Source organism: Salmo trutta, unplaced genomic scaffold (assembly GCF_901001165.1).
Source record: "Salmo trutta unplaced genomic scaffold, fSalTru1.1, whole genome shotgun sequence".
Lineage (NCBI taxonomy): Eukaryota > Metazoa > Chordata > Actinopteri > Salmoniformes > Salmonidae > Salmo > Salmo trutta.
Genome location: NW_021823164.1, coordinates 1 through 21,181, shown reverse-complemented (window position 1 = coordinate 21,181; position 21,181 = coordinate 1). Strand labels below are relative to the sequence as shown.

Here is a 21,181-nt window from a genome sequence, read left to right as displayed (position 1 = left end):
GAGAGAGAGAGAGAGAGAGAGAGAGAGAGAGAGAGAGAGAGAGAGAGAGAGAGAATAAAAAAAAATAGGATAGAAAATTCCCGTGACAAGAACCCCTGGACTCTAGTCGACGCTGGTTTTGACAACAACACTGTGGAGGCGTTTTATACTTACCCCTGTCTTTCCACTTCCAGTCTCCGCCGCCTGAACACAGAATCAGCAACAGGGGGAGTCAATACACTGAACGTGGCGAGGAATCATTATTCGTTTCGTTTTAACCGGTTTATAAAAAAACGGCCATTTTCTCACCATGAGTACATCTCCTCCTCCCAAGATCAACGGAATGGACTCTGCCTGGATGTCTGTAGGAAGGCTGGGACACAGTAGTTACACAGCCGATGAGCGTGGTCATACGCACACAATAACAATACGACAGTGGACAGTCTGTAGGAAGGCTGGGACACAGTAGTTACACAGCTGATGAGGGTGGTCATACACACACAATAACAATACGACAGTGGACAGTCTGTAGGAAGGCTGGGACACAGTAGTTACACAGCCGATGAGCGTGGTCATACGCACACAATAACAATACGACAGTGGACAGTCTGTAGGAAGGCTGGGACACAGTAGTTACACAGCCGATGAGCGTGGTCATACACACACAATAACAATACGACAGTGGACAGTCTGTAGGAAGGCTGGGACACAGTAGTTACACAGCTGATGAGGGTGGTCATACGCACACAATAACAATACGACAGTGGACAGTCTGTAGGAAGGCTGGGACACAGTAGTTACACAGCCGATGAGCGTGGTCATACACACACAATAACAATACGACAGTGGACAGTCTGTAGGAAGGCTGGGACACAGTAGTTACACAGCCGATGAGCGTGGTCATACACACACAATAACAATACGACAGTGGACAGTCTGTAGGAAGGCTGGGACACAGTAGTTACACAGCTGATGAGCGTGGTCATACGCACACAATAACAATACGACAGTGGACAGTCTGTAGGAAGGCTGGGACACAGTAGTTACACAGCCGATGAGCGTGGTCATACACACACAATAACAATACGACAGTGGACAGTCTGTAGGAAGGCTGGGACACAGTAGTTACACAGCCGATGAGCGTGGTCATACACACACAATAACAATACGACAGTGGACAGTCTGTAGGAAGGCTGGGACACAGTAGTTACACAGCCGATGAGCGTGGTCATACACACACAATAACAATACGACAGTGGACAGTCTGTAGGAAGGCTGGGACACAGTAGTTACACAGCTGATGAGCGTGGTCATACGCACACAATAACAATACGACAGTGGACAGTCAGATTAATAGAATATAGTTTGTTTACAACGTCAACGTGACCTTGCAATAACAATATTGTAACTGACACTGGGTTTATAAGCGCGGATACCGACTCTGCCGCTCGAGGACGGTTTTTGCGGCAGTCGATAGCGCGCCGGACTTCGGGCTCAGAAGGTCGAGGGTTCGAGACCTGCTTCCTCCCTGTTTCATTACAATATCCATAATAATCCCGTTTAGACGGACACGTCTGAAATCGGGTTCGTGATGGGACTTTTGATAAAAGCATAAAAATCGACAATCAAAATAAACGTCTTACCACATTGGCCACGTTGTTTTTGCATAGACTATTTTATTCGGAGTTAGGATCCGTTATAGACATGATTGGCAGATCGTAGATAGGGGCGGGTGGCCCTGTATAAACAACTCACTTCCTTCCTTCCTTCCTTCCTTCCTTCCTTCCTTCACAACAGCTCCGCAAACCGGAAGTAGTATGAATGATCTGACTGCTGAGAGGCCGTATCGGCGTAACTGCTGCCACGGTCAGTGCAGACTGCTGATTTAGAGGTGCTGCCACGGTCAGAGCAGACTGCTGATTTAGAGGTGCTGCCACGGTCAGTGCAGACTGCTGATTTAAAGGCGCTGCCGCGGTCAGAGCAGACTGCTGATTTAGAGGTGCTGCCACGGTCAGTGCAGACTGCTGATTTAGAGGTGCTGCCGCGGTCAGTGCAGACTGCTGATTTAGAGGTGCTGCCACGGTCAGTGCAGACTGCTGATTTAGAGGTGCTGCCGCGGTCAGCGCAGACTGCTGATTTAGAGGTGCTGCCGCGGTCAGCGCAGACTGCTGATTTAGAGGTGCTGCCGCGGTCAGTGCCGACTGCTGATTTAAAGGCGCTGCCGCGGTCAGTGCAGACTGCTGATTTAAAGGCGCTGCCGCGGTCAGAGCAGACTGCTGATTTAGAGGTGCTGCCGCGGTCAGTGCAGACTGCTGATTTAGAGGTGCTGCCACGGTCAGAGCAGACTGCTGATTTAAAGGCGCTGCCACGGTCAGAGGGAAGTTTGCGCAGATCAAATACACCACTGGAACGCCGAATCAAACGGATTACGGGTGCGTTCGTTAATTCACTCCGGAGTGGGCGCAGGTCGTCAGTAAATAAGGAGCGTTTTGCTCTCAGAGAGCACACTGACCGAGGAGTAGGGTTGATCAGAGCGTTCTGACCTCACAACGCCAGACAAACACCCAAACTAACTGGCTAACGTTGGCTAGCTTGCTAGCTACTTCCAGACACATAATTAAACAGCTCACTCTGATGATTTTACTCTCCCTAGCAGAGCTGGTTAGGCTGTTTTCATGTTATCCAGGGCATATTGGTGACTAACTGTGCTTCTGGCAACAATTTAATGACGCTTTTTTTTTTTTTTGCTAGGCTACCTGCTTTTTTGCATTTACATTTTAGTCATATAGCAGACGCTCTTATCCAGAGTGACTTACAGTAGAGTGCATACATGTTTATTACATTTTAAACACTGGCCCCCCCCGTGGGAATCGAACCCACAACCCTGGCGTTGCAAGCGCCATGCTCTACCAACTGAGCCACAGTGGGACTGACACCGGGTGTTGAGCGTTGATAAATCCGGCAGTTATTTTATCATCTGACAAACTCAGAAGAGTGATCTGAAATCGGAGTAGACGGTCAGAGTGAATTTACCAACGCGACCTAATTCGACAGATTGCTCAGAAAATTTTGTTTTAATAATAGGTGTATGATAGATTAGATTTTTTTAATTGGCGCAGGTTAAGCTAAGCAGAGTAAGAGGATTACATAACTAATGCTATAGACAGCCTTGTGCCACAATCAAGTTTAATATCGAATTATTAGTGTGCATGTAGATGGCACCTACACTTGCATTGCTTGCTGTTTGGGGTTTTAGGCTGGGTTTCTGTACAGCACTTTGAGACATCAGCTGATGTAAGAAGGGCTATATAAATACATTTGATTTGATGTTAACGTTATCAATGAATACAGGAGTGTCAACACGTAGTCAGTCTCTAGTCCGTATGGATTCATACATGAGACATCTATGGTCACTGATAAAAAATAAAATACGTTTAGCATTAAAAACGGAGTTAAAACAACACGGGAATATATAGCAAAACGACATAACACCCTGGCTAACTACATAGCTCAGTGGTCTAATATGTACATCTCGGTGGAGTCGCGACGACTCAGGGCGGAATTACACCTCCGGTAACAACGCGTCGCTGTCAACCGATATGACGAAACAGCCGGTGGTCGGTAATAATAGACAGAAAAGTATGGATTTCAGGTAAACTAAGTCACGCAGCTACAGAGGACAAACATAGGTACAGGTCAAAGGGTTTAAAGGTATTGCTGTGCTGGACATGGTGGACTAGAGAAAACCTAACTTACAGCCAGTCCATCTCCTCGACTGCTTGTGCGATTTCAGGCATAACGCCCAGTTCTGTGGACCAAAGGAAACCATTACTGGCAGAAAAAGGACTTCAATCAATCTTAAAATGTCTTAACTTATAGATAACTACTGATAATAGTGACAATACAGTTAAAAAAAAACAATATATATTTTCATTTCTTACCAGAAAACGCTGCCATATTTGCCAACGAGTTTTGACCAAAAACGGATGTGACGTCTTTCTTCTCGCTAATTGAATGTGTACGTCGCCGCCAACTGGACCGGAAGTGAACTGGAAAACTATTTCAAATCCATTGTGCAAAGGGGAAAATAAAACATCATACAAAAGACAAATATAGATACACCAAAAAAAACATCCCTATTTCATTCATAGTCACTACTTCATTCATTATTGTTATTAACAAATCCATACAAAAAGTACATGGGGAACATAAGTATTTAATCTTTATTTATCTAGGCAAGACAGTTAAAAACAAATTGTTATTTACACTGACGGCCTACCAAAAGGCAAAAGGCCTCCTGCGGGTTGGGGGATGCGATTGAAAAAATAAAATAAATATAGGACAAAACACACATCACGACAACACTACATAAAGAGAGACCGAAGACAACAACACATCATGGTAGCAACACATGACAACGACATGGTAGCAACACAACATGGTAGCAGCACAAAACATGGTACAAACATTATTGGGCACAAACAACAGCACAAAGGACAAGAAGGTAGAGACAACAATACATCACACAAAGCAGCCACAACTGTCAGTAAGAGAGTCCAGGATTGAGTCTTTGAATGAAGAGATGTAGATAAAACTGTCCAGTTTGAGTGTTTGTTGCAGCTCGTTCCAGTCGCTAACTGCAGCAAACTGAAAAGAGGAGCGACCCAGGGATGTGTGTTGCTTTGGGGACCTTTAACAGAATGTGACTGGCAGAACGGGTGTTGTATGTGGAGGATGAGGGCTGCAGTAGATATCTCAGATAGGGGGGAGTGAACGGGTGTTGTATGTGAAGGATGAGGGCTGCAGTAGATATCTCAGATAGGGGGGGAGTGAGGCCTAAGAGGGTTTTATAAATAAGCATCAACCAGTAGGTCTTACGACGGATATACAGAGATGACCAGTTTACAGAGGAGTATAGAGTACAGTGATGTGTCCTATAAGGAGCATTGGTGACAAATCTGATGGCCGAATGGTAAAGAACATCTAGCCGCTCGAGAGCACCCTTACCTGCTGATCTATAAATTACATCTCCGTAATCTAGCATGGGTAGGATGGTCATCTGAATCAGGGTTAGTTTGGCAGCTGGGGTGAAAGAGGTGCGATTACGATAGAGGAAACCAGGTCTAGATTTAACTTTAGCCTGCAGCTTTGATATGTGAGGACAATATCACATTACACAAGGAACTTAGGGGTCATACACATATTTATAATATAAACAGGTTTTTTTGTTGGCAGAGTATTTAATTGTCTTAAAATATAGTTCAGTTTCTTTTTGCAAGGTAACAAAATGTGTTTTATTTGTTTGTAAATGTACATCTGTAAGTCTGACATTTTGCTGCATCTTTTGAACTGATCTAAATGGTAGTAGCTGCTCTGAATTGTTTATTTTGGCTTTTTAATGTAGTTTCCATAAAACGAGTACTTTTAAAACATTATCCTTTTAGGTCATTATAATTGATATAAATCACACATATTAATAGCATCGACACGTCTTATGAATCAGTGTATAATTTGATTCATTGTAACTCCGCCTTGGTAAAAACCACAGATGGGACAATAAGACAGATATTTCAACCGATGTAAAAATGTGAAGCATTTCCTCTCACTACCAAATATGGTGATGAGAGGAAGCCCAGTGGCGGACAGTAGGAGAAGATGACCCGAGATGGATGTTGGCCGAAATTCTGCAAAATATTCTCTTCGATGAAACCTTTTAATCTGAAATAAAGTGTTCTGTTTCCAGAATCAGAATATGTAACAAACAGAGTGGACTACATTTCGTACTTGCTTGTTCTGCCTCAGTATGATTCATTTTCTCTCATTGGAAACGACAGTCTCTGTTTCTATCTTGGGTTAGTTATAATAGTCTTTGGTAAAACTGCCTAAACGTAAACCGCGTTTTGTTAAACAGTCCTTTTTTGTCCCATCCGACATTCCGTAGTTTGTGACAACTATCCACGCAAACATGGCTGATGTTAGCAACGTTGAAGTGGAAGATGAGAATATTTTGTATGATTTACTTATAATTACGGAATGGCCACCCGAGACCGACACTCAGGTTTGTATAAAATCTAATTCGGTTCATTATTAACATATAAACGGAAATGTCATGCCAAGTTGGAAGTGATTGTTCAGCCTGTAAATGAGTTAGCTAACGTTAGCTAGCTATCTAGCGTTAGTAACGTTACAGGGAGCTAATTGCTGTGTTAGCCACGTCGCACACATCTCCCACTCAGTCACGGTTGATAACACGTTATGGATTGGCATTGAATCAACATTACGTGCAGTTAAATATTCAGTCAACGTAAACAAAATCTATGAAAATAAGGAAGTTTATAACTTTAGCGTTGAGGTGTAGTTGGATATTTATTTGTTTAGTTTTTACTAGTCTGTTGTGAATTTGTTGTTGATGCTATCTGTCTTGACGTTACCATATTCTGTACTTTATCCAGGGAAGATGTTTTGGGGTCCTAGTATCATCACACTTGTGCAAATTGGTTGTTTCCCAATGCCACTGTAATTCAGGGTGTGTATAGAAAGATAAATGACCATCTGTAACTCTCTGTCATTTGCAGTTGCGAGGCAACAAGGAGCGCAGTTCATCTGTTATTGCCAAGGCTGTGACCGGTAAGACGGGATCATCTAGGCATCTCTTTCCCCCCTCGCTGATCTGGTTTTTCATACTGTATCCGTTTCTTATTCATGTTAAGAATATATTGATCATGTTGGAAGCGAACCCTCACCCTATATCCCCCCTAGATGACCAGAGCCTGCTGGGTCGTTCCACCTATTTGGTTTGAGAAGTCTAACTTGGTATTCAATTATTTGTTTTTAAAATTTCACTTAATTTTGACATTCTGTCATAAAGAGCACATGTTCAACTTAATACAAAACATTTTTTTCCACATCTCAAGAGGTTAAATATAACGAATGCTACTTTTCCATGAAGGGAAAATTGGTTGGACTCATTCCAAGTATTTTTTTTGTGTTAGTGGGAGAAATTGGTATGCTATTGCTGTTACGATTTCAGATTTTAATATCCGATTAGTAGACCAAGGTGTGCTATACCCTTTAAATTGTGTTATATGCTGTTTTCGTTAATCTACTCTGCTTTCAGAGCGCAGAATAACTGATGCATTTACCAACGCGTAACACTTGTTGGATATGATCAGTGTCGGTAAAAAAACGTTATTAAAATGTTGTCAGCAGTACAATAATATTTTGGTCCACCTGCCACTGGGACAGGTAGATTTTAAGAGTCCCGGGGTGGTAATGTAGCGGATTAGCTGCCCGGGGTGGTAATGTAGCGGATTAGCTGCCCGGGGTGGTAATGTAGCGGATTAGCTGCCCGGGGTGGTAATGTGGCGGAGTGGGGTGGTAATGTAGCGGATTAGCTGCCCGGGGTGGTAATGTAGCGGATTAGCTGCCCGGGGTGGTAATGTAGCGGATTAGCTACCCAGGGTGGTAATGTAGCAGATTAGCTGCCCGGGGTGGTAATGTAGCGGATTAGCTGCCCGGGGTGGTGATGTGGCGGAGTGGGGTGGTAATGTAGCGGATTAGCTACCCGGGGTGGTAATGTAGCAGATTAGCTGCCCGGGGTGGTAATGTAGCGGATTAGCTGCCCGGGGTGGTAATGTAGCAGATTAGCTGCCCGGGGTGGTAATGTAGCGGATTAGCTGCCCGGGGTGGTAATGTAGCGGATTAGCTGCCCGGGGTGGTAATGTAGCGGATTAGCTGCCCGGGGTGGTAATGTAGCGGATAGCTGCCCGGGGTGGTAATGTGGCGGATTAGCTGCCCGGGGTGGTAATGTAGCGGATTAGCTGCCCGGGGTGGTAATGTAGCGGATTAGCTGCCCGGGGTGGTAATGTAGCGGATTAGCTGCCCGGGGTGGTAATGTAGCGGATTAGCTGCCCGGGGTGGTAATGTAGCGGATTAGCTGCCCGGGGTGGTAATGTAGCGGATTAGCTACCCGGGGTGGTAATGTAGCGGATTAGCTGCCCGGGGTGGTAATGTGGCGGATTAGCTACCCGGGGTGGTAATGTGGCGGATTAGCTACCCGGGGTGGTAATGTGGCGGATTAGCTACCCGGGGTGGTAATGTGGCGGATTAGCTACCCGGGGTGGTAATGTAGCGGATTAGCTACCCGGGGTGGTAATGTAGCGGATTAGCTACCCGGGGTGGTAATGTAGCGGATTAGCTACCCGGGGTGGTAATGTAGCGGATTAGCTACCCGGGGTGGTAATGTAGCGGATTAGCTGCCCGGGGTGGTAATGTAGCGGATTAGCTGCCCGGGGTGGTAATGTAGCGGATTAGCTGCCCGGGGTGGTAATGTAGCGGATTAGCTGCCCGGGGTGGTAATGTAGCGGATTAGCTGCCCGGGGTGGTAATGTAGCGGATTAGCTGCCCGGGGTGGTAATGTAGCGGATTAGCTGCCCGGGGTGGTAATGTAGCGGATTAGCTGCCCGGGGTGGTAATGTAGCGGATTAGCTGCCCGGGGTGGTAATGTAGCGGATTAGCTACCCGGGGTGGTAATGTAGCGGATTAGCTACCCGGGGTGGTAATGTAGCGGATTAGCTGCCCGGGGTGGTAATGTGGCGGATTAGCTACCCGCGTTTAAACTTGAAGTTGGAAAGATGAAGAGATGTGCAACGTTTAATAGACTAAGTGAGCTGCTTATCATTGTTAGTAAACACCTGAGTCACATGACTTGGTCCCACTTCTGGTAAACACTACCGTTAATAGGTGAGGTTTATCTACATGAAAATAAAGTTGTTCAATAAATCAATGAAGGCCTATTTAATTAGTTCTGATGGAAATTTTCATGATGGTCTCACTCATTTTGTCGGACGACCCTGTTACGTTTGACCAGAGCCCCTGTGGGCCCTCCATGGGCCTGGTCAAAAGTATTTCACGATATAGGGCAGGGCTCTCTAGCCCTGTTCCTGGAGAGATACCCTCCTGGAGGGTTTTAACTCCGACCCTGTTCCTGGAGAGATACCCTCCTGGAGGGTTTTAACTCCGACCCTGTTCCTGGAGAGATACCCTCCTGGAGGGTTTTAACTCTGATCCTGTTCCTGGAGAGATACCCTCCTGGAGGGTTTTAACTCTGACCCTGTTCCTGGAGAGATACCCTCCTGGAGGGTTTTAACTCCGACCCTGTTCCCGGAGAGATACCCTCCTGGAGGGTTTTAACTCCGACCCTGTTCCCGGAGAGATACCCTCCTGGAGGGTTTTAACTCCGACCCTGTTCCCGGAGAGATACCCTCCTGGAGGGTTTTAACTCCGACCCTGTTCCCGGAGAGATACCCTCCTGGAGGGTTTAAACTCCGACCCTAATCTAGCGCACCTGTTTTTAATAATTACTAGCTGTTTGATAAACTGAATGAGGTTACCGTAAATTCCGGACTATAAGCCGCAACTTTTTTCCCAGGCTTTGAACCTCGCGGCTTAAACAATGACGCGGCTAATATATGGATTTTTCCCGCTTTCAAATTTTTTTCTCCAAAAAACACATTCTGTGACGTGTTCAGTTTTTTGCCGGCATGAAGCTTTCATTAGACCAATGAAATTGCCGAACGGGTTAAGGTCAAACAACTTTTTTGTTTACTGTTTAGATGAAATCGAGCGCTCTCAAACTTCCCATCATTCTGATTACGGTAGTCATTTTGTCACCCTCATCATGGCAAAGACAGAGAAATGCATATGATGCAGCTTTCAAGTTGAAGGCGATTGATCTGGCTGTTGGAAAAGGAAATAGAGCTGCTGCACGGGAGCTTGGTCTTAATGAGTCGATGATAAGACGTTGGAAACAGCAGCGTGAGGAATTGACTCAGTGCAAAAAGACAACTAAAGCTTACTGCTAATTTTTTGTTACAAGCCGTGTTTCGTTAAAGCCTATTTATTTTTGTTACAAGCCGTGTTTCGTTAAAGCCTGTGTAAAGTTCATTTGTTTCAATGTACCGGTAGGCACCTGCGGCTTATAGACATGTGCGGCTTATTTATGTTCAAAATAATACTTTTTTTTTTTTTAATTCAGTGGGTGCGGCTTATATTCAGGTGCGCTTAATAGTCCGGAAATTACGGTAGTTACAACTGGGGTTGGAATGACGCCTTTACTGGGGGGATTGGCGCGACGCCCCTACGGTGGGTGGGGGGGGTGGCGCGACGCCCCTACGGGGGGGGGGATTGGCGCGACGCCCCTACGGGGGGGGGGGGTTGGCGCGACGCCCCTATGGGGCACCATTTGGGAAGTAACTGAACGTTACCTATGTGCTGGAAGACACTAGGACTTCCACTTCCTTGTGACGTGGATATGTGATCCTAGCCACTCATCACCCTGTCTTCTCTGTTTTAGGGCCTTTTAGGTTCATCCTACACTACCTGTGGTACAGGTAAGCTCTTCATATCACTCACATCAACATTCATCCACTATTTCATTACTATTTACCTCCATGTAGGCTGTAACTCTTTCCAGCTTAGTAAAACCGTATTATAGTTTTTGTCTAATTGACTTTACTAATGTTTATGCTATTGTATTGGTCCTGTTGTTGTTGTGGTGTGTAACCAGCTGACTGATTTTTTTTTTTTTTTTTTATTTTTTAACTGTGATCTTGTACCAGTCCCTCGAGCTCCTCTCTGCCGCCTGGCCTGGTCCGACTGGCCAACAAGCAGATCAGCTGGCAGCTGGTGCTAGCAAGGTACAGTACAGTACACACGCACCGCGCCACACCAGACCAGACCACACCCTTCATACATTCACATTGTCATAATAGTTGAAGCCGTGTTGAATGGACCAAACTGCAGACGGAATGTGGATACTCATCTTTTAATGTAAAGAAAAATAAATTAAAGCAAAGTATACACAGGAAAACAATAAACACGGAACTCACGACAGGCTAACAGGTTTACTACAAACAAAAAGACTAGCAGTGTTAGCACAACCACCCACAAACCCAAGTGACAAACATAAATATATGACTCCCCATCAGGAACAACGATCCCCAGCTGTTCCTGATCAGGAGTCACAAGACAAACACAGAAACAGACATACTTGACAACACATACAGACTTCTTTTGCCACGTCCTGACCAAAATACTACACCACTACTCCCTCTGCTGGTCAGGACGTGACACACATGAAGTCTGACCTCTGACCTTTTGTTTTTGTTTCTTTTTATTTGGCCTTTATTTTAACCTCAGGGTTCACTTAGTCAGATTTAGTTTGTCTTATGATTTAAATTATTTTTATTTTACCTTTATTTAACTCGGTAAGTCAGTTAAGAACAAATTCTTATTTACAATGACGGCCTAACAGGGAACAGTGGGTTAACTGCCTTGTTCAGGGGCAGAACGACAGATTTTTACCTTGTCAGCTTGGGGATTCGAACTTGCAACCTTTCGGTTACTAGTCCAACGCTCTAACCACTAGGCTACCTGCTGGTTACTGGCCCAACGCTCTAACCACTAGGCTACCTGCTGGTTACTGGCCCAACGCTCTAACCACTAGGCTACCTGCTGGTTACTAGTCCAACGCTCTAACCACTAGGCTACCTGCTGCTTACTAGTCCAACGCTCTAACCACTAGGCTACCTGCTGGTTACTAGTCCAACGCTCTAACCACTAGGCTACCTGCTGGTTACTGACCCAACGCTCTTACCACTAGGCTACCTGCTGGTTACTGGTCCAACGCTCTAACCACTAGGCTACCTGCTGGTTACGAGTCCAACGCTCTAACCGCTAGGCTACCTGCTGGTTACTGTCCCAACGCTCTAACCACTAGGCTACCTGCTGGTTATGAGTCCAACGCTCTAACCACTAGGCTACCTGCTGGTTACTGGTCCAACGCTCTAACCACTAGGCTACCTGCTGGTTACTGGTCCAACGCTCTTACCACTAGGCTACCTGCTGGTTACTGGTCCAACGCTCTAACCACTAGGCTAGCTGCTGGTTACTAGTCCAACGCTCTAACCACTGGGCTAGCTGCTGGTTACTAGTCCAACGCTCTAACCACTGGGCTAGCTGCTGGTTACTAGTCCAACGCTCTAACCACTAGGCTAGCTGCTGGTTACTAGTCCAACGCTCTAACCACTAGGCTAGCTGCTGGTTACCAGTCCAACGCTCTAACCACTAGGCTAGCTGCTGGTTACCAGTCCAACGCTCTAACCACTAGGCTAGCTGCTGGTTACTAGTCCAACGCTCTAACCACTAGGCTACCTGTCGCTCTAACCACTAGGCTACCTGCTGGTTACTAGTCCAACGCTCTAACCACTAGGCTACCTGCTGGTTACTAGTCCAACGCTCTAACCACTAGGCTACCTGCTGGTTAATAAGGGGTTAGAAGTCCTAATTCTCTCTCCTCCCTCTCTCTCCAGTAATGGGAAGCTGCTGGCTGTGGTTCAGGACCAGTGTGTTGAGATCAGGTAATGATGTGGATAGTATGTCCGTTCTAAACTAAAATTACTCAAAATGTTAAAAAAGTTTATCAGATGTTCTGTCTACTCAGTAGAAACCCTCCCAGTCAGCAGGGTGCTGTGTCTGACTAACTGTAATGCCTAATACAGAGGTCCATTTGACCTTTTTAAGGTTACATGCAGAATGTTTGTGAATATTCTATTCTGTGTGTGTGTGTGTGTGCGTTTTCTCCACCAGGTCTGCGAGGGATGACTTTGGCTCCGTCATTGGGAAGTGTCAGGGTAAGTATCTTCCAAATCAAAGAGGAATACGTGAAGCTACGAAACACTTATCAACACTTTGGTTCCTACCCTGTCACAATAACTCCTCCCTGGCATTTTCATTTGTTGTCATGTGAAAACGACACTGTATTCAGAGTGCCCACTATTATATTCTAACTGTAGTTGGAATAATCCTTCTATTTCCATGATTCCAACAGTTCACCAAAGTGTTTTGCTCTAAATTTGAATTCAAATCACAATTGCAACATTTGCTTCCAAAATATGGCCTGTGTGGTTGAACACTATAAACCAATCAGAATGGAGAAAGACCCATTGAAAACACTTAGAATGTATGTGTTGCCACCCCAGGATCACTCACTACTCATAAAGCACCCTGGGATCACTCACTACTCATAAAGCACCCTGGGATCACTCACTACCCATAAAGCACCCTGGGATCACTCACTACTCATAAAGCCCCCTGAGATCACTCACTACTGCACCCTGGGATCACTCACTACTCATAAAGCACCCTGGGATCACTCACTGCTCATAAAGCACCCTGGGATCACTCACTACTCATAAAGCACCCTGGGATCACTCACTACTCATAAAGCCCCCTGGGATCACTCACTACTCATAAAGCCCCCTGGGATCACTCACTACTCATAAAGCACCCTGGGATCACTCACTACTCATAAAGCACCCTGGGATCACTCACTACTGCACCCTGGGATCACTCACTACCCATAAAGCACCCCGGGATCACTCACTACTCATAAAGCACCCTGGGATCACTCACTACCCATAAAGCACCCTGGGATCACTCACTACTCATAAAGCACCCTGGGATCACTCACTACTCATAAAGCACCCTGGGATCACTCACTACTCATAAAGCACCCTGGGATCACTCACTACTCATAAAGCACCCTGGGATCACTCACTACTCATAAAGCCCCCTGGGATCACTCACTGCTCATAAAGCACCCTGGGATCACTCACTGCTCATAAAGCACCCTGGGATCACTCACTGCTCATAAAGCACCCTGGGATCACTCACTGCTCATAAAGCACCCTGGGATCACTCACTGCTCATAAAGCACCCTGGGATCACTCACTACTGCACCCTGTGATCACTCACTACTCATAAAGCACCCTGGGATCACTCACTACCCATAAAGCACCCTGGGATCACTCACTACTCATAAAGCACCCTGGGATCACTCACTACTCATAAAGCACCCTGGGATCACTCACTACCCATAAAGCCCCCTGGGATCACTCACTACTCATAAAGCACCCTGGGATCACTCACTACCCATAAAGCCCCCTGGGATCACTCACTACTCATAAAGCACCCTGGGATCACTCACTACTCATAAAGCACTCTGGGATCACTCACTACTGCACCCTGGGATCACTCACTACTGCACCCTGGGATCACTCACTACTCACAAAGCCCCCTGGGGTCACTCACTACTCATGAAGCACCCTGGGATCACTCACTACCCATAAAGCACCCTGGGATCACTCACTACTCATAAATCACCCAGGGATCACTCACTACTCATAAAGCACCCTGAGATCACTCACTACTCATAAAGCACCCTGGGATCACTCACTACTCATAAAGCACCCTGGGATCACTCACTACTCATAAAGCACCCTGGGATCACTCACTACTCATAAAGCACCCTGGGATCACTCACTACTCATAAAGCCCCCTGGGATCACTCACTACTCATAAAGCCCCCTGGGATCACTCACTACTCATAAAGCCCCCTGGGATCACTCACTACTCATAAAGCCCCCTGGGATCACTCACTACTCATAAAGCCCCCTGGGATCACTCACTACTCATAAAGCACCCTGGGATCACTCACTACTGCACCCTGGGATCACTCACTACCCATAAAGCACCCTGGGATCACTCACTACCCATAAAGCACCCTGGGATCACTCACTACCCATAAAGCACCCTGGGATCACTCACTACTCATAAAGCACCCTGGGATCACTCACTACCCATAAAGCCCCCTGGGATCACTCACTACTCATAAAGCACCCTGGGATCACTCACTACTCATAAAGCACCCTGGGATCACTCACTACTGCACCCTGGGATCACTCACTACTCATAAAGCACCCTGAGATCACTCACTACTCATAAAGCACCCTGGGATCACTCACTACTCATAAAGCCCCCTGGGATCACTCACTACTCATAAAGCCCCCTGGGATCACTCACTACTCATAAAGCACCCTGGGATCACTCACTACTCCACCCTGGGATCACTCACTGCTCATAAAGCACATGTAGAACCTTTATTATGAAATACTGTCTCGTACTGTCGAATAAGATAAAATACTTTGCTCTTTTTTATCTGACTCTCACCTTACCGGAGATGAACCAGACCTCATACACACAGATGTTTTGAGTACCGTAATTTCCGGACTATAAGCCGCAACTTTTTCCCCAGGCTTTGAACCTCGCGGCTTAAACAATGACGTGGCTAATATATGGATTTTTCCCGCTTTCAAATGTTTTGTTACAAGCCGTGTTTCGTTAAAGCCTGTGTAAAGTTCATTTGTTTCAATGTACCGGTAGGCACCTGCGATTTATTTATGTTCAAAATAATATATTTTTTAAATTCAGTGGGTGCGGCTTATATTCAGGTGCGCTTAATAGTCTGGAAATTACGGTATTCTGATCTGGTGTGATGAGAATGAGTGAAGACAAGACAGAAAAGTCCAGGAGAAATTCTCTTTCAAGCTCTAGAGTTTTGTCTGAGGTTTGGGCCGTCCCATGGAGTTGGACCCAGGTTTAGTCATCGTATGACTATAAGAATGACAGTGAATATCATCAGAATATTTTGGAGTTTGGCCTTTTGTTATCTGACATTGGACTTTTGCTCTGAGTGGATTTTTCTATGACCGTAGTGTCTGTGTTTATGCGCAGTTGGTAGGATACACTGGTGGACTAACACCTGATTCACCTCCTCCAGCTCTGTTATAGTCCTGTATCACCACACCTGATTCACCTCCTCCAGTTCCTCCATCAGCTCTGTTATGGTCCTGCATCACCACACCTGATTTACCTCCTCCATCAGCTCTGTTATGGTCCTGCATCACCACACCTGATTCACCTCCTCCAGTTCCTCCATCAGCTCTGTTATGGTCCTGCATCACCACACCTGATTCACCTCCTCCAGTTCCTCCATCAGCTCTGTTATGGTCCTGCATCACCACACCTGATTCACCTCCTCCATCAGCTCTGTTATGGTCCTGTATCACCACACCTGATTCACCTCCTCCAGTTCCTCCATCAGCTCTGTTATGGTCCTGTATCACCACACCTGATTCACCTCCTCCAGTTCCTCCATCAGCTCTGTTATGGTCCTGTATCACCACACCTGATTCACCTCCTCCAGTTCCTCCAACAGCTCTGTTATGGTCCTGTATCACCACACCTGATTCACCTCCTCCAGTTCCTCCAACAGCTCTGTTATGGTCCTGTATCACCACACCTGATTCACCTCCTCCAGTTCCTCCATCAGCTCTGTTATGGTCCTGTATCACCACACCTGATTCACCTCCTCCAGTTCCTCCAACAGCTCTGTTATGGTCCTGTATCACCACACCTGATTCACCTCCTCCAGTTCCTCCATCAGCTCTGTTATGGTCCTGTATCACCACACCTGATTCACCTCCTCCAGTTCCTCCAACAGCTCTGTTATGGTCCTGTATCACCACACCTGATTCACCTCCTCCAGTTCCTCCATCAGCTCTGTTATAGTCCTGTATCACCACACCTGATTCACCTCCTCCAGTTCCTCCATCAGCTCTGTTATGGTCCTGTATCACCACACCTGATTCACCTCCTCCAGTTCCTCCATCAGCTCTGTTATGGTCCTGTATCACCACACCTGATTCACCTCCTCCAGTTCCTCCATCAGCTCTGTTATGGTCCTGTATCACCACACCTGATTCACCTCCTCCAGTTCCTCCATCAGCTCTGTTATGGTCCTGTATCACCACACCTGATTCACCTCCTCCAGTTCCTCCATCAGCTCTGTTATGGTCCTGTATCACCACACCTGATTCACCTCCTCCATCAGCTCTGTTATGGTCCTGCATCACCACACCTGATTCACCTCCTCCAGTTCCTCCATCAGCTCTGTTATAGTCCTGTATCACCACACCTGATTCACCTCTTCCAGTTCCTCCATCAGCTCTGTTATGGTCCTGCATCACCACACCTGATTCACCTCCTCCATCAGCTCTGTTATGGTCCTGTATCACCTGATTCACCTCATCGAGGGTCTGATGGGTAATTAACCAGTTGAATCAGTAGTACTTGTCCAGGACTGCTGAGCAGGTTAACTCTGGAGCTGGGATCCCCACGGTGTGTGATACTATAATATTAACATGTGGCTAATTTAAAGAACGGCGAGAGAAGCTGCGATAACTAATCACCATGACTACGTGACAGGCTAAAGCTGGGCGTAGTCAGGCTAAAGCTGGGAGATTTCTCTCCTCAGGGGAGCCCAGGGGGAGATTTCTCTCCTCAGGGGAGCCCAGGGGGAGATTTCTCTCCTCAGGGGAGCCCAGGGGGAGATTTCTCTCCTCAGGGGAGCCCAGGGGGAGATTTCTCTCCTCAGGGGAGCCCAGGGGGAGATTTCTCTCCTCAGGGGAGCCCAGGGGGAGATTTCTCTCCTCAGGGGAGCCCAGGGGGAGATTTCTCTACACAGGGGAGCCCAGGGGGAGATTTCTCTACACAGGGGAGCCCAGGGAGAGAGCATGATGTTTGTGAAAAAGTGGAGTCGAAATCCTCTTAGCCTAATTGTTTTCTGTCCCCATTTTCCTTTGGCCTGTTTCACATAGCCAGCCAGGCTGAGTAGTGGCTCATAGTAGACAATTTACTGACAACTACACAGCAGGTGTTGACTAGTTTGTACAGTGTGTTTGGGAACTATTCAGACCCTTTGACTTTCTCCAAATGTTGATACAGCCTTAATCTGAAATGGATTTAAATAAAAAATTAATCTCATTCTACACACAATACCCCATAATGACAAAGCGAAAGCAGGTTTTTAGAAATTCTTTGCAAATTTAACAAAAATATAAACCATATTTCCATAAGTATTCAGACCCTTTGCTATGAGACTGTAAATTGATCTCAGGTGCTTCCTGTTTCCATTGATCATCCTTGAGATGTTTCTACAGCTTGATTGGAGTCCACCTGTGGTAAATTCAATTGAATGGACATGATTTGGAAAGGCACACACCTGTCTATATAAGGTCCCACAGTTGACAGTGCATGTCAGAGCAAAAAACTAGACCATGAGATGGAAGGAATTGTCCGTAGAGCTCAGAGACAGGATTGTGTTGAGGCACAGATCTGGGGAAGGATACCAAAACATTTCTGCAGCATTGAAGTTTCCCCAAGAACACAGTGGCCTCCATCATTCTTAAATGGCAGAAGTTTGGAACCACCAAGACTCTTCCTAGAGCTGGCCGCCCGGCCAAACTGAGCAATCGGGGGAGAAGGGCCTTGGTCAGGGGGGTGAACAAGAACCCAATGGTCACTCTGACAGAGCTCCAGAGTTCCTCTGTGGAGATTGGAGAACCTTCCAGAAGGACAACCATCTCTGCAGCACTCCACCAATCAGGCCTTTATGGTAGAGTGGCCAGACAGAAGCCACTCCTCAGTAAAAGGCACATGACAGCCCGCTTGGAGTTTGCCAAAAAGGCACCAAAAGACTCTCAGACCATGTGAAACAAGATTCTCTGGTCTGATGAAACCAATATTTAACTCTTTGGCCTGAATGCCAAGCGTCGCATCTGGAGGAAACCTGGCACCATCCCTACAGTGAAGCATGGTGGTGGCAGCATCATGCTGTGGGGATGTTTTTCAGTGGCAGGGACTGGGAGACTAGTAAGGATCGAGGGAAAGATGAACGGAGCAAAATACAGAGAGATCCTTGATGAAAACCTGCTCCAGAGCACTCAGGACCTCAGACTTGGGTAAAGGTTCACCGTCCAACAGGACAACGACCCTAAACACACAGCCAAGACAACACAGGAGTGGCTTCGGGACAAGTCTCTGAATGTCCTTGAGTGTCCCAGCCAGAGCCCAGGACTTGAACCCGATCGAACATCTCTGGAGAGACCTGAAAATAGCTGTGCAGCGACGCTCCCCATCCAACCTGACAGAGCTTGAGAGGATCTGCAGAGAAGAATGGGAGAAACTCCCCAAATACAGGTGTGCCAAGCTTGTAGCGTCATACCCAAGAAGACTGGAGGCTGTAATCACTGCCAAAGGTGCTTCAACAAAGTACTGAGTAAAGGGTCTGAATATTTATATGAATGTGATTTCAGTTTTTTTTATATTAACCAACACCACTTTTCTCCCTTTTTGTCACAAATCACGCTACGTGGTTCTGTTTCCATGGTATCAGGGCAATTAAACCAAAAGGATTTCCTAGGATGTCGTGACTTGCCAGACGGTGACGCTAAAGTGAGTGACTCTGGTCTCGTCAGTCAGTGTAGCCTAACGAATCACATTGGGAGGAGAGGGAGGGAGGGAGAGGGAGACACGTTCATTAGTCTGCCTAATTTGCGTCGGCGGCTGGTGATTATCTACAGATGAAGGAGTAAAACTTTCGATGAAGGTGGTGAATCATCACTTCAGGAACATTCTGTAGTGTGGAGAGCTTTAGTCTGGTCCGGTTATTATCGCTCCCTCAGGGAATCCAGCCATGTTAAAATGGAATTTTAACAATATTCAGAAATGCATTGACCTCAGTAAGGAATCCTATAGCTGTCTCACTTTAATCGTCGGACGTGAACAGAATTCATTAGTGATGCATATTTCCTGCCACTTTCTGACGAGGGAACTAGAGTGCACGTCTCTGTGCACGTTTCTGCGGTGCTGCACGTCTACCCACTTTGTGTTGCTGTTAGCAATGATGCTAATCTTAAACCCCTCCCCCCTAAAAAACCCCTGTATAAATGAATTGCTAACTAGGAAGTAGCCTATGCTTACCTGGCAGAATCATTATTATGATTTTGTTTTTAGTCAATCCAGTGGGGTATTTGTTATGCAAACTACAATCGCATGTACGCTTCATATATACACTGCAATATCAAATCAAATGTTATTGGTCACATACACATGGTTACCAGGTGTTAATGCGAGTGTAGTGAAATGCTTGTGCTTCTAGTTCCGACCGTGCGGTAATATATAACAAGTAATATAACAATTTCACAACTACCTTATACACACAAGTGTAAAGGAATTAATATGTACATATAAATATATGGATGAGTGATGGCCGAACGGCATAGGCAAGATGCAGTAGATGGTATAAAATACAGTATATACATATGAGATGAGTAATGTAGGGTATGTTAACATTATATAAAGCAGCATTGTTTAAAGTGGCTAGTGATACATTACATCAAGATGCAGTAGATGGTATAGAGTACAGTATATACATATGAGATGAGTATTGTAGAGTATGTAAACATTATATAAAGCAGCACTGTTTATAAGGTGGCTAGTGATACATTACATCAGGATGGTATAGAGTACAGGATATACAATACAACAGCCTCTTGCGAAGTGAGCACTTGAATTACATGGCTCCCCCAGGCCTGTTTTCTTCTGTTTGGCTGAACACTCTATGTAGTGGAAAACAGTCAGAGAGAGAGAGAAGACCAGGTTAAATGAAGAAGCCAGTTAGATGAAGACGTTGTATAGTATTGTAGTATTTTCATTTATTCTATGCCATTACATCACCCAAAATGGCTGCTCTCATCACCCAAAATGACTGCTCTCATCACCCAAAATGGCTGCTCTCATCACCCAAAATGGCTGCTCTCATCACCCAAAATGGCTGCTCTCATCACCCAAAATGGCTGCTCTCATCACCCAAAATGCGTACAACTCGTATGCGTTTGTACTTGTATTTTTAGACAAAAGCCAAAGTTAAATAGTTACAGCACAAACAATGTTGTTCAAAATGTTTTGCTGGATATTTCAACTCGGTATGGTAAAGCGCGAACGTCTGACTGACCGACAACGTTCCAAGTTGCTTTCAGCCACAGCTCGTTCCAATCGCCTTATTTCAGCGAGAACGAGTGTTTTTGGAGAATCCTCACGACCAGGTTGCAGATGACTGTAGGTTGATCCTCGTCGTTGTTGCTACGCAGACAAGTCAAACTACAGGAATAACGGTTGTTGTTTTAACGGCTAAGCGACGTTAGGATTTGGAAAGTGTTCTCCCGCCACATGGAAACAGAGTGATGCTCCCACACACACACACACATAAACACACACACGCACATACATAAACACACACACACACACATAAACACACACACACGTAAACACGCACATACATAAACACACACACACACACACACACACACACACACACACACATTTGGAAAGTGTTCTCCCGCCACATGGAAACCGAGCGCCGCTGCTTTTAACTCTGATATCCTTTTCCTGTCTCTAACCA

General features: G+C 45.9%; 3 protein-coding genes and 1 non-coding gene across 4 annotated transcripts in view; 2 read left to right on the top strand and 2 right to left on the bottom strand.

Moving 5' to 3' along the window:
* ddx1 (DEAD (Asp-Glu-Ala-Asp) box helicase 1) overlaps nucleotides 1-4,001 on the bottom strand; it is a gene marked incomplete at its 3' end in the record, with an annotated part of 37,542 nt that extends 33,541 nt beyond the window's left edge. The window contains 4 exon segments of the mRNA XM_029748108.1: nucleotides 154-183; nucleotides 289-352; nucleotides 3,736-3,787; nucleotides 3,921-4,001. Of these exon segments, the coding sequence (XP_029603968.1) occupies nucleotides 154-183; nucleotides 289-352; nucleotides 3,736-3,787; nucleotides 3,921-3,936 (162 nt within the window).
* Nucleotides 2,835-2,907, bottom strand: trnaa-ugc (transfer RNA alanine (anticodon UGC)). Its single transcript has one exon. It is a non-coding gene; the product is annotated as a tRNA-Ala (tRNA).
* A 1,844-nt stretch (nucleotides 4,002-5,845) lies between the features above and the next one.
* Nucleotides 5,846-12,821, top strand: LOC115189497 (neuroblastoma-amplified sequence-like). Its single transcript, XM_029748110.1, has 6 exons — nucleotides 5,846-6,037; nucleotides 6,555-6,606; nucleotides 10,334-10,370; nucleotides 10,599-10,676; nucleotides 12,351-12,398; nucleotides 12,628-12,821. The coding sequence occupies exons 1-6, from the start codon at nucleotides 5,945-5,947 to the stop codon at nucleotides 12,785-12,787; spliced, it is 468 nt and encodes a 155-aa protein (XP_029603970.1). The 5' UTR covers nucleotides 5,846-5,944; the 3' UTR covers nucleotides 12,788-12,821.
* A 2,679-nt stretch (nucleotides 12,822-15,500) lies between these two features.
* On the top strand, nucleotides 15,501-17,120 carry LOC115189496 (uncharacterized). The gene is made up of 3 exons (XM_029748109.1): nucleotides 15,501-15,506; nucleotides 15,659-15,887; nucleotides 15,936-17,120. The coding sequence occupies exons 1-3, from the start codon at nucleotides 15,501-15,503 to the stop codon at nucleotides 16,985-16,987; spliced, it is 1,287 nt and encodes a 428-aa protein (XP_029603969.1). The 3' UTR covers nucleotides 16,988-17,120.
* Nucleotides 17,121-21,181: the final 4,061 nt, after the last annotated feature.

What these genes read in the sequence shown, in the direction of transcription:
- LOC115189497 (XM_029748110.1), top strand. Translation starts at nt 5,945, where the DNA reads ATGGCTGATGTTAGCAACGTTGAAGTGGAAGATGAGAATATTTTGTAT. An exon ending in CACCCGAGACCGACACTCAG is followed by an intron (nt 6,038 to 6,554) that starts GTTTGTATAAAA and finishes TGTCATTTGCAG; the next exon opens with TTGCGAGGCAACAAGGAGCG. An exon ending in TATTGCCAAGGCTGTGACCG is followed by an intron (nt 6,607 to 10,333) that starts GTAAGACGGGAT and finishes TCTCTGTTTTAG; the next exon opens with GGCCTTTTAGGTTCATCCTA.
- LOC115189496 (XM_029748109.1), top strand. An exon ending in CCTCCATCAGCTCTGTTATG is followed by an intron (nt 15,888 to 15,935) that starts GTCCTGCATCAC and finishes AGCTCTGTTATG; the next exon opens with GTCCTGTATCACCACACCTG.